General features: G+C 46.1%; 2 protein-coding genes across 2 annotated transcripts; both read right to left on the reverse strand.

Annotated features, from left to right (window-relative positions):
* Positions 1–260: 260 nt before the first annotated feature.
* LOC130374684 (extracellular matrix protein 2-like) lies at positions 261–9554 on the reverse strand. The gene is made up of 11 exons (XM_056581976.1): positions 9501–9554; positions 8879–9170; positions 8427–8599; positions 7964–8209; positions 7641–7851; positions 6913–7028; positions 5767–5902; positions 5441–5598; positions 5212–5351; positions 2193–2519; positions 261–1259 (listed from the first exon to the last, which is right to left on the reverse strand). Exons 2-11 carry the CDS (start codon positions 9066–9068, stop codon positions 1079–1081), a joined length of 1878 nt encoding a protein of 625 aa, XP_056437951.1. The 5' UTR covers positions 9069–9170; positions 9501–9554; the 3' UTR covers positions 261–1078.
* Positions 9555–11020: 1466 nt separating this feature from the next.
* On the reverse strand, positions 11021–17777 carry LOC130382830 (transketolase-like). The gene is made up of 14 exons (XM_056590753.1): positions 17547–17777; positions 15984–16101; positions 15784–15897; positions 15597–15694; positions 14952–15143; positions 14502–14629; positions 14195–14391; positions 13822–13986; positions 13138–13294; positions 12822–12952; positions 12642–12725; positions 12462–12558; positions 12087–12206; positions 11021–11812 (listed from the first exon to the last, which is right to left on the reverse strand). Exons 1-14 carry the CDS (start codon positions 17651–17653, stop codon positions 11640–11642), a joined length of 1881 nt encoding a protein of 626 aa, XP_056446728.1. The 5' UTR covers positions 17654–17777; the 3' UTR covers positions 11021–11639.
* Positions 17778–18093: the final 316 nt, after the last annotated feature.

The following is an 18093-nucleotide window of genomic DNA, read 5'->3' on the forward strand; positions in this document are numbered from 1 at the left end:
CACATGCCCAGAAACCACCTCCACACCCCCAGAAAACCACCTCCACATACCCCAAAAACCACCTCCACATGCCCTGGACCAAACAGCCATCCTGGACTCACTTGGCTTCATGTTATAGGAGAGTAACACAGCTTGAGAGCTGAAATCCCTGGACTATCTACTTTACAAAAATGCAATATTTTAAATGTAAGCAATCATATTGTGGAAACGTCTGATTTGATAATCAGAACAAAAAAAGGGACAGTAATATTGGACAAGAATTTTCTTTCTTTTTAAATCACAGGATCCAAATACAGGACAATGAAATTCAAAAAGACACGGATGTGCATTCTTTGATTCTTGGTAGGATACAGATGTGAAAGCAGCAGTATATATTTATTAACAAAAAAAAACATAAAATGTGATTTCCTACCTAAAAAAGCACTTTGAATGGTGGCGATATATAAATAAACCTGCATTGCCAAAAGAATGCTAAAACACGCTTTTGCACACATTCTTTGCAGAGTATGTTAACATTACATGTGTCTTGACTGACACCTATGCACATGTCTGCACTCTGCACACAAAACACACACACACACACACACACACACACAACTGATTCTTGAGTAATGGAACAAGCTAAGCAGACAAGATGAACGCAGAGCTCAGAGTAGAGCATTGGATGATGAAGTAGAGATTCTGTGGCTGTTTATCAGGACAGGGAGGTTTTGGGGTTGTTTTGATTGTTGACCACTTGGATAGCTGACATACACCGGATGCTAACCAAATCATAGTCAGCATCCGGCCATAGACTACGTCACAAAGATCGCCATTCTGTGGAGGGGGTTGCAGTTGACCCTGGGCATTTTGGGACTAAATGTGTCTAGTACGACTGGGTGCGTTACGTGTCTGGAAGGTGATATGTATCATTGGTCGAGCTAACATCGGCCGACCCCCTGTCCCTATCGCTAACATCATTAGGGCTCTCCAAAACACGCCTGGCTTTTCCCAGCTCTCAAGAATCCTGGCCATACGTATGCAGACTCACAGATACAGAAGCACGTCTCAGCAGCCTTAAGGTCGTGCTCTACTGAGCCTATAATAGGTCCGGCGTGGGGGCCCTCTGTGGCTGCAGGACCAGCCCCTGGGGGTCCGGGAGGCAGGAGAAGGCCCTGGGGGGGAGGCGGTCCTCCCTCAGCAGGTTGTTCTCCAGGTGGAGCGAGGTCAGGCTGGAGCCCGCGTTACGTGGAGGACACAGAGCCCACCGCTTCACCGTCCTGGGGGTTACACAACCACATGTGCACCACTTTATACCTGACGACACCGCTCAGCCACACGCGACATACGCACAATGCAACCAGCATGATATATATATATATAATATATATACACGCAAAACAACTAGCAGAACCACATGACATCTTCAACACAACTAGCTGAACAACATTATATATACACGACACAACTAGCTCAACAACATGACATATACGCGACACAATAGCTCAACTACATGAAAGATACACAACACAATTAGCGCAAGAAAAATGGAGTGTGAGTGAAACTGGCTAGCTAGTTTCATTTGCAGTCATATGACTTGTGTTTTATGCTCAGAAAGAGCTGTTATACTCCCCCAAGATGTAATACCATATGCATTGTTATTATTAGTTTTATCTCTCTGAAATTCCCCCCAAAATGAGTGCATCTCTATTTTCTATCTTAGGTGATATTTTGTAGTAACATGTTTGGTAGAATACATGAAATAGTGCACCTGGATGTGAGTGTTTTAGATATTCTGGGCATAAGGCCAAGTCCAGCTCGGTGATTGAGTAATTAGTCTGAGATTATGTGTGCAGAGCCCTAATTGGGCCCTTGTTTCCCAGGCATGAGGAAACAGTGGTCCTTTTATATTGCATATATATTTGGGGCTCTGTGCGGTTCTGACTCCACACAATCTGATTTTATCGCATATAGGCCGGAATATTAAGTTAAAGTGTATTCGTTTTTTATAGAAAAAAAGGCTTTGTGGGGAATCATTGTATTTGTTTGTGTCCATAGGCCCTAGGCACCAAAGACAGGACTTAATTTACTGAGTTGGCTGTGGTTCTGCAGTTCGTCTTTTCCAAGTCTACTGGATTAGGCCCAAGTCTACATAATCCAATAATGGTAGCCTTGCATGGCGCAGAAGGGGGCTAGCTTAGCCCAGTTCCTACCTGATGTGGTTGCCATCCAGCCGCAGGGCCTGGAGGTTTTTAAACTGCCGAATGCTGCGCGGCACCACCGTGAGCCCGTTGTCGTCTAGGTGGAGCTCAGTCAGCGAGCGGTACGCTCCCACAAAAGAGACGTGTGCGACGCCCTTATCGCCCAGCGCGTTGTGGGACAGACGCAGTGTGCGGAGACCCGGTCGTAGGTGGCGGAACGAGAAGCCAGGGATGTGGCGTAGGGTGTTGTGCTGGATGGTTAGATGCAGAAGGGAGCGGGGCAGGTTCTCGGGTATCGAACCCAGGTGGTTAAAGGACAAATCCAATGATTCCAGGGCACTGGAAAACAGGAAAACATTGAAAGATCACATGATGACACCAAGATAAAGCGCGACAATAGGTCTCCCAGTGCAGAGAACAGAAAGCCGGCTCAGTTGCGTAATGTGCTCGGAACTCATTAGGATCTTGGTGTGTTATTATCAACATGTGGTGCCTCGTCGATATAGTTTATATTTTATTACGTGAAACCACTTGTACAAAATGTGATCTGGTTTAGTGCAGTGCAGCCTGGGGCGGCTGGTGGGGGGTGGACGAGGGGGGGACTGAGGTGCCAACAAGGCACAGCGAGAGCACGGGCCTTGGGAGATCGCAAGCAAGAAGGGAAGGAAATGCAATGCTGAAATCAAAGCGAATTGGAAGTGATGAGGGTGATTTGGTATTACTCAGGAGCCAAGAAAACATCAGGATTTTGAGTTAGAGAGTGCAGGAACCGCCGTGAAGTTAGTTTAAATTGTTGGAGCGTGCGCTAGAGCTCTGGGGATGGCCAGGAGGTGCCAGGCAGCTGCTGTTGGTTAGAGAACACAGCAGGGCAGGACACTCTTATCCAAACCCCGGTGGTACTCTGCACGTGTACAAATATGCACACACACACACACACACACACACACACACACACACACACACACACACACACACACACACACACACACACACACACACACACACACACACACACACACACACACACACGCCGATCCAATTACTACTCAGGGACAAGTGACGCCAATGAACTTCACAGTGCAATAAGATGGAGGGCCCAGCGCTGGGAGTATGGAGAGGTTATGAAGTGAACGTTAAGCATTAAAGTTAAGAGTTAACAAGTTTGTATAGAAGGTGTAGAATGTGATTGTCTGATGTTTAATCCCCTCGGTCGCACCTCATACAGTCACTTAATGAGCAGTATATAGCCTTTAGCACAGAGGAAGTCTGGAGTCTGATATATAATAATTATTCATCACTCATAGGACTTTATTTTATAGCCACGCTTTGGCCATAAAGACACGTATGTTGCACTCGTGACTCATTAAACAACAAGAGTAATTTGGTTGATGGTGCAAAACTACAGGATTTATTCTCCCAACGTGCCACACAATTTGTATGAGCACATGAATGCTCCGATGTTTGAACCGAACTGGGTGAGGGCGAACAATGTAAGATGTAACCAAAACCCACATTAACACATTGATCCAGAGGAATACATGGATATACATATTTACATCCATTCTGACCTATGTGTATTGGTTATTTTGTACTAAAGACACATTTTAGTACTAAATTTCTAAAAGTCATATTCTAGCCTCTTTTTTTTTTGGTGTGTGTGTGTGTGTGTGTGTGTGTGTGTGTGTGTGTGTGTGTGTGTGTGTGTGTGTGTGTGTGTGTGTGTGTGTGTGTGTGTGTGTGTGTGTGTGCATGTGTGTGTGTACGTGCGTATGTGTGCGTGTGTGCAAACGAGTCACGTGCTGTGTGCATACCATGGACCTAGGTGCATACAGATACAAGCAACCAAGCAATAAGTTCTGCCCGTAAGGGCAGACAGCTGATGCTACTTTGGTTATATAACACACGTAAAGTATATCCATGAATACCCTACAAACATGACATGTACATCTGTCCTCATACATTCAAAGTAGACATACCAACAAAGACATGAAGATACAGACATAGACAAGGACAGACAGCTATAGAAACTCAGTAATATTGCATTTGAGAAAAAGAACCTCAAGGGGGAATCCAACCCAAGTGGCACTATTGAGTTAATCTAATTACAGGTTTGATGTCCTGCGAAGCCCATTGTGACCATGTGAGTGGCACTCGGCCCCTTTGGGTCTTGTTGGTGTCTATTTAGCCTTTCCTGTCCTGTCTGCTCATCAAATGTGTGAATTTAGTGTGTTGGATTGAAGTCAAGCTTTAGGTGTTCGCTACTTTATCAAAATCTGCGGTCTTCTTAAGCTCTTTTAAACTTCTCTTTAAATGACAGGGTGACTAATAAGCTCACCAGGTGGTAGCCTAGCTCGTTGCATAGGTTTGAGTGACAGGAGGTCAGGGGTCCCCTGTCAAAGTGTGGAACAGTAGAACACTTAACACTGCCAGGGTATGGAGTCCCCACCCATTATAACGAATTAACATATGAACTAAAGGTGTTATAGGATTTTTTGGATGAAAGGGTCAAAAAATTGTACAATACAATATAGTTATACATGTTATAAGATTATCAAACCAGCACTCCCTCCCATGCCCACACACCTTGAAACTTTTGTGTGGGTCCCAAGGAGACAAATTCCCCTGTAAATTCTCAAAGAGAGAAATAAGATGTGTTCGACACACAAAGTACCCCCTCTGCTGTTGAGTGGAGGGATAGCAGGACCCGCAGGGGGAAATTATGGTTAGGTTGGTGGACGGATGGATGGATGGATGGATGGATGGATGGATGGATGGATGGATGGATGGATGGATGGATGGATGGATGGATGGATGGATGGATGGATGGATGGATGGATGGATGGATGGATGGATGGATGGATGGATGGATGGATGGATGGATGGATGGATGGATGGATGGATGGATGGATGGATGGATGGATGGATGGATGGATGGACGGACGGATGGATGGATTGATAGATCGATGGATGGATAGATAATAGATAAAATGGTGGATCAACGTTTCGTCCATAGTATTGAATGGAGACTTACGTGAGTTTGATCCAGGCTTTGCTAGCGATAGCTTCATCGCGCAGCTGGTTACGACTCAGATCCAGCTTTTTTAAATGTATACACCCACTCAGGGCCTCCGTTGATACTCCCTCAAGGAGATTGTTGCTGAGGCCCAGAACCTTCAGAAACACACACAGATGATTCACAGCAGGTCAGCGACGGAACAAAGGGACACAGAGGAGACTGTCTGGATGAACATCGGACTGACCTGTACTGTGTTGGGCAGGCCCCAGGGAATGGAGTGCAGACGGTTTCCGTCCAGATACAACTCCTGAACGCTCTCTAGCGCTTCGAAAGCTGAGGGAGACACAGTACTGTCGTCCAGGGAATTGTCCCGCAACTCAAGAGAAACTAGATTTCCCAAACCTAGACGGTGGGGTCAGAATAGAAAATGAATAGGCCTATATATCTGATTAGTTTCTTCAATCAGTTTCAGTTTCTTCTATCGTTCTTCCACTCATGACAATGACACAATATACAAACAATAAGCGCAAGCCAAGCACGCACACGCAGAAGCACACCCACACGCAGTACCAGTAAAGGAGTGAGGGTCGAGAGCGTTCAGCGCGTTGCGGTTCATCTTCAGCTCCACCAGTGAGGGCGGCAGGACGGCCGGTACCATGGTGATCTGGTTCCCGTCCAGGATCAGCCTCCTCAGAGAGGTCAGGTTCTGAGACGCAACACAGCATGGACAACAATTCAATGGAAAGTAAGACACAGATGCAAAGGGGATATTTTCCAGTCCATTCGCACTGGCTAACGCAAGAATCGCCACGACCGGCTCATGTGATTTCTCCGGACTAAACTGATGTCTTTCTTTGACCATCAATCCAGTATTTCGGGGTAATTGTTTTATTATATGTGTGCCTTTATTGGCTGCTGGTGTGGTGCATGTGTGCCATTAAAAGCCGTTTGGCCAGATCTCAACCAGTATGCCTCAATCCAGTTCACCAGCCCTCTGTCATTACTCGGAAATGAGCACACCATTAAAAGACAAAATATACATATATTCATTTTTTCTTAAAATAATTCGCCTTTTTCATCTCTGGCCCATTGGCTACAGCTGTGTCCCCCCAGGGCCAACGCAGCCATTGGCTATAGCCTGGGACAGCGGCTGATTTGAGAGTGTGGGTGAGGATCTGCGGTGGGAGTCTCGATTTGGCCCTTGTGGTCGGAGGGCCCCTGTGGTCATCCTCAGTCTGCCAGCATGGGGACATTCTTAGCAAGGATTTCCTAAACCGGTCTCACAGAGCTGCTATGGAAATCACACATAAAATACAGCACTTTTTTTTATTGCCCTATAATGAATACAATCTAATGAATGGGCATATCTTTATATGTATACTTTTTTATCACGTTTAACGCCATCAAATCCTGTGCTGGTTGGTTTCTCCATAAAGTTGTGTAAAGAAAAATCGAAAACCGTTTCAGAAGCACTGGCCCCAGCCCCCAGCCAGCCGAGCCGAGTTGTATGCATGAACCCAGGCGGTTGACGCAGAATTACAGACGCACAAAAGAACGTCAAAAAACGGAAAAGAGAGCAAAACAAAGGCCACGCTGTCTGAACATGAATATAAGCCCGACAGATATGTTGGGACTGGCGCAGTGAAGTCACTAGTTAGCGGTTTGACAGGAGGTTCAGTGAAATAAGCAGAGCAGGGTGGCAGGGCTGGGTCTTACGGTCAGAGCATCCGGGCCGAGTGACTCATCCACAAGAGTGTTGCTGCCCAGGTCCAACGTCTCCAGCCTTGGTAGACCGGAGAGGGCTGCTGGAGCCACGTGGCTGATGTTGTTCTCTGGATGGACAACAGGGGGAGCCCGTCCCGATGGGGTCGGCATCATCATCATCATCATCTTAATTTTCAGCTTCATCATGCGTCAATTACACTGGGCGATGAATTTATTTAAAGCGACTTGCGACCAGGATTTCCTGTTTTAGATATACATGTCATTAATATATATTTAATCTGCACACATCTTAGCTAACGACGTCTACTGGTTTAAAAGGGAATTGGGGTTTAAACCGAGGACAATTCAGCTGGAAGTCAAACACCCAAGCTACTAAAGTATATATATATATATATATATATATATATATATATATATATATATATATATATATATATATATATATATCCTGCCCCCACTTTTTTGGGCATAGGCATAGTAAACCGCACAATGTGCAGTTTAAATATGCATAACATATTGTATTTGCTGTCATCTGCTGTGCATGTACATTCATGGAAACACATATCTGTACACATAGACACATACTCACACACACACATACACACACCTAGAGAAAAAAACACACACACACACACACACACACACACACACACACACACACACACACACACACACACACACACACACACACACACACACACACACACACACAAACACACCTGACAGGTCTAGCTGTGTGACCTCCAGGTCAGAGATGTTTGGCAGGTACGCCAGGCCCATCCCCCTGCAGCTGATGATTCCATTGGTTGGCTGACACGCTTCAGGGAGAGAGCTATTGAAGCCTGCCAGAGTCATATTGGAGGGGACCTCAGTCCCTTCTTCCTCCTCCTCCTCCTCCTCCTCTTCCTCCTCCTCCTCCTGTCCTTCTCCCTGTCAGAGAATAGATCAACCAAAAATATCCTCATTAATAATAAGAATACTTAAAAAAAAGGTATCATGAATATGCCGCTCTGCCCTTTGTTTTTAAGATCATTGCAAGAACCCAAACCTCTTCTTCCTCTTCCTCCTCCTCCTCCTCCTCCTCTTCCTCCTCCTCGTCGTCATCATCCTCATCGTCATCATCATCCTCTTCCTCTTCCTCCTCATTCTTGCCCTTTGTGTTTTGTTCTGCGTCCAGCAGCCGGTTTTTTTCTGTATGAAGCTCTTTTAGTACAGACATCAGGGCCCCAGTTAGCTGATTCTTACTGTTGTGCTTCTTCCAGCCCGCTAGGGGTCGCCCCAAGCCCGCCTAGAACCACAAGAAAGAGCCACCATGAAAGAGTCAACGCTTATTATCTCCGCTGACTTCAGACTTCATTGCTATGGTTAAAAAGCAGTGAGATGTTTGAGACATTCAAACAGAAAATTAAACGACCAAACACTTTAACACGAAGTTTGCGTTTACAAATATCCTCAGGCTGATTTATATCTCACTGACAATAATAATACAAGTGTGATTTCCTTACCAGTCTGTATGCAGTGGCCTCAACAGTAGCAGCGTGTCTCCTCATGCCCCAGGCTCCTCTCTTCTTCCTGCGCTCCTCCAGCTTTTGGAGGTCCATCCCAAGTGGTGCTCCTTCCTCCTTCTCCTCTGCCCCAGTTTGGGTATGGTCATGTCCACTTTTTTCTACATTCACAGCTGCCAATCAGAGAGAAACATTACACATTTCAATGGCATACCCTTGTTTGCCCAGAGAAATACACCAGGTTTTTAAACATCTATCATTCAAATCCATATGAATATTAGTTACAATAATTAATGTCATTCATTAATGTATTTGTCATATTATCTGCTATCAAATTAAATCAACACATAGCCAAAGTACACATTCAATGGATAGGTCATAGGAATCCCAGAGGGGCCCAGTGGAGAGGTGAAACACAAATGAAGGACCTGAACTTGATCAAATCAACGTACCGTTAGAAGGCGGAAAGGTTGACTGCTGACCGTCCCATACTCCAGGCATTACTAGAGGTAGGGGGGCCATTTCAATTTCTAACACGTTCGGCCCGGATGGGCCGGCCGATCCATCCGCATGACGTACAGACACTACCAGAACAGCGAGAGTAAGGCAGCAGATCCATGTCTTACACCCTGGCACCAACATTGGAGCCTTGTGAATACAAGGACTTGGTTTGAAAGAGTCAAAGTCAAAGAATGAATTTATGAGTTCTCTTCTTTAGACAGCACCTGCCCGGCTGAAAGACATCTGAAAATAGAGAGAACACAGAAATCTTGGAAAGGGTAAGTAGGAGGTAGCAAGGTTAGAAAAGGGAAAAAAAAATGACAACACAATGTAAACACAAGCTTCCCCAAGACCACACCTCTTCCTCCCACCCTTTACGCCGTATGGAAGAACCTAGAATGAGGGTGGAGGAGGTGGGGGGGGGGGGGGGGTAGAGATGTATTCACGTTGACACAAGTGCGGTCAAGGCAAGAGCTGTCTCCAACACAATAGTGCTCATGACACACGCTTGTCAGACTGTGGACAGGCACAGCACTCGGACATACCAACCGAGGTGGACTTTTTTGTGTTTACCTTCCTTGACCGCAGGTTTGACTTGGGGAGCATGACCCCGACCCAGCGGCGAGCAAGGCAGCCAGCTATGTAGACTAGACACGCTCGCCTAGACAGCCGCAGTTCAAGCTGGAGCCTTCCTTGTTTGACTAGGGCCCTTGTTGGCATCTTTGTATGAAAAAAGGAAAAAAAATGGAAGATTCCTTGTGTGTATGAGTACACACAAGGAGGAGCTGTGGTTTACATACAGTAGCCGCAGTGCGATGGAGTAGAGACAGTGCAGTGTCCACACCCTGGGCCGGAGACACACGCTGAGTCAGCCCCCCGACTGACAGAAGGGCATAACTGCTGTTCTCACTGTGGGTAGAACCTCAATTCACTGCCCACTCATGTGCCTCGCTGACCTTGTACACACACGGCCGTGTTGGGAGGATCACAAACAGCTGCTACAGTTGCTACAATTTCCATGTTGACATTGGGCTTTTTTACTCTGAGTTATTCTGGGGTTGGGTTTTGATGCGAACACAACTCTTAGTACTGCAAGTAAACGTCGATGGTCAAAGTGAACACTTAATAAAGAGCCGTGCTGTAAACGACGCCGTGTTGACCGTTTTCCGCTCAACTCTGAAACACCCATGTCTTGACCTGTATTCCCAAGGTAAACTGCAACAACCCAGGGGATAAACCATAAACACTTCCAAAGCAGAACCAAAAGTCCTTTAAATTGATCGTTACCAAGATTGAAGTATGAATCCTACTCGTTCAACTATTAGGGTTAAGTGTAAAAGTTTCAAGAAAAGGAACTACTTGTGTAATAAAAATAAATACTATACACTAACACTACCCAACACTCACTAAATCATACACTACAATGTCATATTTGCTCCCTTTCTGGGCTGGACCTCTTCTCTTGCTTAATGACCCATAATCACACACAAACAAAACGTTGCTGTTCTGCTAGCTCCTCCTGGTTTGGGTGCCGTCTTCCGGTGGCTCAGGTCAGGAAGTGCGACCTGAGGCTCAGGATCGGTAGCACCTACTGCAGACAGTGCGACCTGAGGCTCAGGTCAGGGTCAGTGGGACCTCCTGCAGTTCAAGTCAATGAGGCTAAATAAGGCAATATGTGAAGTGTGAATTGGTAAGGTCTACAGACTGGGGGGGGGGGGGGGGGGGGGTGAGGTACTGGTAGAAACTATTAAGCCCAAACAAATTGACAAGGTGAGAACCAAAGGAAAGAGAGTGGACAAGAGTTTGTGTTCTGTAGTCATGAGATTCCTGCTTCCTCACTGGCAACCAAGTTGGATGCAAACCGATCACTACTGGTCTCAACACCTGTTCAAGTTTCAGTGGGTCACCATGACATCACGAAAGGCTGGCTCAGGCTACTGCATCCTTTCAGGTTTGGTGGACCTAGGTTCCAGCGAAAGACCAGAATGGCTTTCAGGCAGCACTTGACAAGCTCTGCTGCTGGTACAGCACTAGTTCTTTTTTTATACTCCAGATTAAATATCTAGTATTGCATTCAAAAACAACTGTGGGGATTTTCTCAAGTCTTTTTTTATTTCGGTACGCAGCACTGCAATCCAGATGACAGATCAAATTTTCACCACCATTAGTAACAGTTAAAGCAGTCAAGTACATACAGCCACACAAACAACCCATAGTACACAGTCGGTTCAACTCTGCAAGGACCACCAAGTGTTCAGCACTACACCAAATGGAATGAACAGCAAGCGAACAGTGGAATGCTGAGTGTATTGTCAAGTAGAGCAGAACCTGGACGGAACAAAAACATGTGAATATACAAACAAGTGCATGGAAAATAAGTAGACACCGCAAGCTGTAGGAAACCAACAAAAACAGCTGTAAAATAGGTCATTTTAGGGTTGCGGTGGGTTACAGAATAAGAAAAGTTAACATGGCGCTTAGCTAGGGCACTACAAATTAAAACCTTTATTCCCTCCAGTCTTGAATTACTGAAATCCACAAAGGTTGGGTAGCGGATACTAGAAGTTACAGGCTGCACACGGTAGTCAATGCCACAAGTGGGCGCCAGAGTACTAGGTGAGGTCAAAAGGTTCTGCGGGAGATTTAGCTGCTGGGAGTCGGTGGATGAGGAATGCAGAAGTGCTGCGTGGAGAGCTCCTTCCTCCGCTTCCTCTAGTTGGCGTAGGTCTGGCGCACGGCCTGGGCGATGTGCTTGGCGCTGATCTTGAAGAGGTCCAGCAGCTCCTGGGGCTTCCCGCTGCGGGGCACACCGCTCACCGCCATGCGGGTCACCACCACGCCGGGTTCCTCCCCCACCGCCGACAGCACCGCCTCCCCGAGACCACCTGGGGAGGGAGGATGGGATAAGAGTGAGGGTGGCCAAAATTTAATACCAGTAGCTGGGAGGAACCCGAGCACTGTTCATACGATGGCGGTACAGTCAAGTGTAGCAGGTGTCTCATAAATCAGACTTTGTAATAATATGCCACTAAAGTGTAATGTCAGACTCGCGCATATCTGGGAGGTGAAGTGTCTTTTTCTTAACAAACGTGGTCGTGGAAATGATTTGATGGTACAGCCCTGCAGTCAATCTGAAGAACAAAAATAAATTGAGCGTACCCTCTTTGTAGTGGTCCTCCACGGTGATGATGCGTCCGCCTGTGGCCCTGGCGGCAGACAGGATGGTGGCAGCGTCCAGGGGCTTGATGGTGAACGGGTCTACCACTCGGATGTTCTTCCCTGGAGGAGAACAGTAGGAACACCCGGCAGGTCAGAAAGGTCATTCAGTAACCCAGAGATCCAAGTTGAAATAAATTAAGGCTTTTATATTGTTTTTCTCTGTAAACCTCGTCATCGATTACTACTTTAAAAACAAGACTATCGTTTCAGGCCATGGTTATTTAAAACAAAGACCTGCATTAAGACAAGCTTGCGATCGAGTCGGCGGAAACTGCAGTGTTTCTGTACTGCCACTAGATGGCACCAGTCACTTACCCTCTTTAGCCAGGATGTCGGCAGCTTCCAGCGCCTCGTGCAGAGTCACACCAGCTCCAATCACCGTCACTTGATCGTCGTCAGACTGGCGCACCACCTACAGAAAAACAAAGTCAAGTTCCCGTCAAATCGACATACACGGTCTATTTGTTATAACCATGTACAAAGTGTAGCACTTACCTTAGCCACGCCCACTTCAAACTTCTCATCTGGGGCGTAGATGACCTTTGATTCTGGTCTGCTAGTGCGAATGAAACAGATTCCCTGCAAGACAAAGGCACGACACATGAGAACCTGGGCCGCTACGCTACACCCCCATCCCAGATAGAGAGATAGGCCGGCTGCCAGGGGAACACCCACCTTGGTGTTGGCCGCCAGCTCCACCGCCCTCTCTGCGGACACCGCGTCGCTGGGGTAGAAGACTGTGCACGTGGGGATGGCACGGAACATAGCCAGGTCCTCCAGGGCCATCTGAGAAGGCCCATCCTCACCTGGGGACAAGCCCAACCAAGGTCAGTGGACAGGGGGCTTTGACCAGACACCCGGGGACATGGGTCTTCATTTACAGTAAATAAGCCAAACCCTTCCATTATTTACAGGTGCAGTTGTACGACGTCCCTCGGCTTGGCCCATTTCTAAATGAGAGCTCTGGAAGTGCTGGTTGGCGGAAGCTTACCTATGGAGACCCCGCAGTGGGAGCCCACCAGGTTGACATTAGACTGGGAGATGGCACCCATGCGGATCTGGTCGTACGCCCTGGAGAAGAAGGCTGAAAACGTGCTGGCAAACGCCACCGTGCGGTCTCTGGTGGCGCAGCCGATGGCTACACTGACCTGCAGGCAACAGCAGTAGTTTCAAAATCAAACTAACTATGTAAACCAACACTCAATGATTAAAACTGCCACCCTAATGCAGGTGAAAGTCAGCTCAAAAGAGGTGATCATTAAAGAATTTAAATGATTAGACAATGTATAATTCCTATATTGTATATGTTCCTAAAATGTATGCATGCCAAGTCACAAACACTAGTATGCAACATTGGATTTGGGGTGCAACACAAATGGGCCGTTTAGACAAGGATAAGTAAACTAATTGGGATTATGAGGACAAGCAACAGATTAAGACAATTTGGAGCAGATTATGGTTGGTGTTTATAAAGAGGAACTACAAGAAGGACCCGAACTAGCATAAGGCTTTTCAGCAACTTGTCTTTTACCACGATGTCAATTCATGCGATTACAATATACAGGCAATGCATGCCATTATCTTTAAAGGCAGATACAGACAAGAAAGGAGACAAGAAACATAATGGGCTTCAAGCTGAGCAGGTAGAATCATTCCTGCAGGGGGCTTGATTTACCAAGTTCTGCTCGGCGATGAAGCACTCGACGTAGCGCTCGGGGAAGGCCTTCTTGAAGGTCTCGGAGAAGGTGGAGTTCTTGGTGTCTCCGTCCATGGCCACCACCCTCTTGCTGGCCTCTCCCAGCTTGGCCAGCGCAACGCCGTACGCACGCCGGGTCGCAAACTGAGAACAGGAGGTAGACCAGAGGAAATATTAAGGGAAAAAAATAATCATCAAGTGTCTGCAGACGACCAAATTAGAAATTCTTGGGATACAAAAATGGTTGTTTTACTGATCATATTTTAAACACTCTTTTGTACAAAAGCACATTTTCAGCCATGCAGAGACCGAGTTAAATTCCGCCCGGCATGGAGGGGAGCCCATGGGGTACCTTGTCTCCCAGTTTGTATGCTGGGGGTTTGGGCAGGCGGATGGGAGAGAGGTCCGCCACCGCCGTGTCCTCCTTGGGCAGCTCGACGACCATCTTCTTGTTGGGCACCTGGATCTGGTTCTGCAGCTCCTTCAGGAGCTCGTCCACACGGTCCTTGGGGATGGGTTTCCCGTGCCAGTTCTCCAAGTCCTCGATGTCTGCACCCAGGGAAAGAGGAACGCGTGAGCCGGATTTTGCATACGAAGATAAGGAGGACATGCTTTAGGTGCCGCTAGAGCACGGTCCACTCCCTGTTCGTCCGGCCTACTTTTGAGTCCTTTGCCCTTGAAGGTCTTTGCCACGATGCAGGTGGGCTTGTCCTTGACCTGCTTGGCCTGCCAGAAAGCCTTGCACAGCTCCTCCACGTCATGGCCGTCCACAACGTACGTGTTCCACCTACACCGAGAGACATCACCATGGTTACTCATGTTACACCCAACAATAGTGGTTAATTCAGAACAATGTGACCAATTTTAGTTTGACTATATTTTTAATAAAACAGGTTGCCCTTAGCAAGATTTACAAGTTATAATTTCAGTGTCATTTGTTAGAAATGCCATAGCCATCCGTCTGAGAATTCTGTTTTGTTTATTGAAAAATAATAATCAAGCCATTTTTCAAGCATCAACACAGAAGGTAAAATAATGACGAGAAATTCATAAGGAAGTTAAAGGAGGAAGAGGAGATGGCGCCACTGCGTCAACCTGTTGAAACTCACCCAAAGGCTTCACAGCGCTTGCGGTAGACCTCCATGTCGTGCTGAAGGGGTGCAGGCTCACTCTGGCCCAGACGGTTAACGTCCAGCACAGCCACCAGGTTGTCCAGCTTGTAGATAGAGGCGAAGGACATGGCCTCCCACACAGAGCCCTCGGAGCACTCCCCGTCACCCATCATGCAGTACACACGGTAGCTACAGGGGAAAAACAACATTAGGAACCAAATTATACCTTTTTCTTTTAATAGTAAAGAAATTCGCACCACAACCCAAAGTCCTACCCATTGATCTTAGCGGTTCGGATTCACATGTAGATAATAATAATAATAATAATAATAATAATAATAATACATTTAATTTAGAGGCGCCTTTCAAGACACCCAAGGTCACCTTACAGAGCACATATTCATCATTCAAAACTATGTAAAACAGACTAGGAATATAGGAATAAAAGAAAAACAGATTAAACATGAAGAATAATAATAATTAATAACACTCAAAGACGCCTACAGTGAAGGGGGGACCTCACTAACCACCACCAATGAGTAGCACCCACTTGGGTGATGCACGTGGGTGCTGGTTAGGTGGATAAATACTTCAGCAAGATTCAGCACCATAAGAAATGTCCAGCTCTGAATAAAACCTCACCTAGACTTGTCAAAGTATTTCCCAGTGTAGGCCATCCCGCAGGCCGCCCCCAGGCCCTGGCCCAGGGAGCCAGTGGCCACGTCAACAAAGGCCAGTTTCTGGTGGGAAAAGGAGCAGCAGTTCATAAAAATAATACAAATATATTGAAATCATGGAAACGGGGACATGACATGGTTGAATCTCTCACGGGTGTAGGGTGCCCCTCCAGGTCACTGTCTATCTTGCGCAGGTTCAGCAGGTCTGCTTCCTTCACATAGTTGGCCTCTACCCAGGCGGCATACAGGATTGGTGCAGCGTGGCCCTAGGAATAGATTTCATTTGTTTAGAAAAAGCACATGATTGCCATCCACCAAATAGTGATTGTGGACTTCATGTGAACGTGCCAACCTTTGACATGACAAAACGGTCGTTGCACTGGTTGCGGGGGTCAGCGGCTTTGTATCGCATGGAGTGAAAGAACATCACCGACATGAGCTCGGCTGCGCTGCAGCATGAGGTCGGATGGCTGGACAAAAAGGGGCAAAACACAAGTTAGCAGTTTACTCTCCCAAGAAGAGCTGCATTGTTAAAACACACCAACCCATGCTTTACTGGGAAAAAAAAATCCAGCTAATATTCCTTCATTGGCAACTAGTCTAGCAGGTACTGGCCAATAACAATTAGATTAAATAGGTGAATCCAGGTCGGTGAAGACCAGTTTAACCAAATTTTGTTAAATTGTAAAATTATTAAATTGTCTTGCGCAACCCTTAACTGAACCATTATGCATAAAAATGTCAAGAACATGCTGTGGGACTGTGGCTATTCAATATTGAAATCAGACAGGTTTAGAAACATGCCTTGGTCCATAACAGGTTAACTTCCCTATGTGTGTTAATCTGAAAGGGGTCAATATTTCACACACTGTGGGGACACACGAGGTTATCTTATTCAAACATTGAGACATCGAGTGTCAAATTACATTCCAAAAACCATTCCACAATACTAGCAAGCGAGTGATATTTTACCCCACGTCCTTCCTGGGAAGACAACATCCTGCTGACGAACAACATTACGTCAATCTTAATGTTTAGGATGTATTAACATGATATTGGAACTACACTATTGGACGATGTGCAACGCAGTCTACGCTGAAATAGTGCATCACACGTGTGTGAATGATCAAAGCAATGACAGAAATCAGTTCCTCAGACTTGAAACACCTTTAGGAAAGACAAGAGCAGACAGCACATTTCCTGGTGAGCCGGTATCAACTATAGGTTTGAACAGTCCATTTCCTTGTCCTTTGTGATGACTAAGGAAGTACAATAAAAAAAACTGGTTTTCCAGGTGGAGTTGTACAGTTTCATTTTGAGCATCATCCATGGTTTATCTTTACCACTAACATTGTTTAGGGTTAAAAATCCCCTGCCGCTATAACTTTAAATATCAACGTCAAGTGTACCGCATGACCCTCTCGTGAGCATGTGACTCGAGTTAGGAAGAAGAACATTAGTGAAATACGACCATTTTATATCACGTTCCCTTTTAGTTTGCCACGTTTTAAAAATAATGACTACGTTCAAGTGTTTTTCATTACACCCAAAGTACAACCGCCATACTGAACACACCCACACAACGATAGGCGAGAGAAGCCTCAGCTCAATGACACCAGTTGATGATTTTTGATTTTTTGAATGCTCCGAAAAGTTACAAAGTAAGACGATGAAGATGAGGACCCATGTTCTGTTACTTTTATCAACCATTCATTGGATAGAGCCCGTGCATATGTTTATGAGCCGCACGTGCCTTTAATGGCCCACGCGAGTACAGCGAGCTCTGCCCCAGCGTGCTCGCCGACCGACCCCAAAGGCTACAGCACGTATAATGCAACACACTGTTCTGGTCTCTGCCTTCTAGTATCTGCTAATGAACGTCCCTCATCATTGAGCCTAGTATGGAAGGACTTACCCGGAGTTTGAAGCGCATGTCGCATTAATGGAGTGGATCCTCAGCTTGTTGGCGACGTCTTTCAGTCCCTGCAGAGTTTTCTCATCGGGTTTGTGGTAGCTAGCCATGGCTTTGCAATAGTCGATGATGATTATCAATTTATTTAATCGATTTATTGTAACAACCGTGTTCCTGCACCACGCCGTAGACTAGACAGCCGCTGGTAGAGGTAGCGATGAGGAGGAGGACTTTTATGTCTTCCTCGGGAACCACTCCCACCTCGGTCAGTCATTGGTGGGATCGAAGCGTACCTCACGCGATCTTATGTGGCACAAGAAAGTACAAAATGTGAACCTTTTTGGATTACTTAACTTTATATACGATGTGCTCCCTAGAGATGATTGCACATGATCATCTATGATATATATCGTTTAAAACATCAAAATTATGCATCTAGATAACCCCATAAATGTGACTGTACCTACAGCTTTACTGTAGATGTATAAGTATACAGTAATTCATTCAAAGAATGGTTGTATTCATTGAGAAAAGTAGGGGCTGCAAAATA

The sequence above is a fragment of the Gadus chalcogrammus genome, chromosome 1, assembly GCF_026213295.1.
Source record: "Gadus chalcogrammus isolate NIFS_2021 chromosome 1, NIFS_Gcha_1.0, whole genome shotgun sequence".
NCBI lineage: Eukaryota > Metazoa > Chordata > Actinopteri > Gadiformes > Gadidae > Gadus > Gadus chalcogrammus.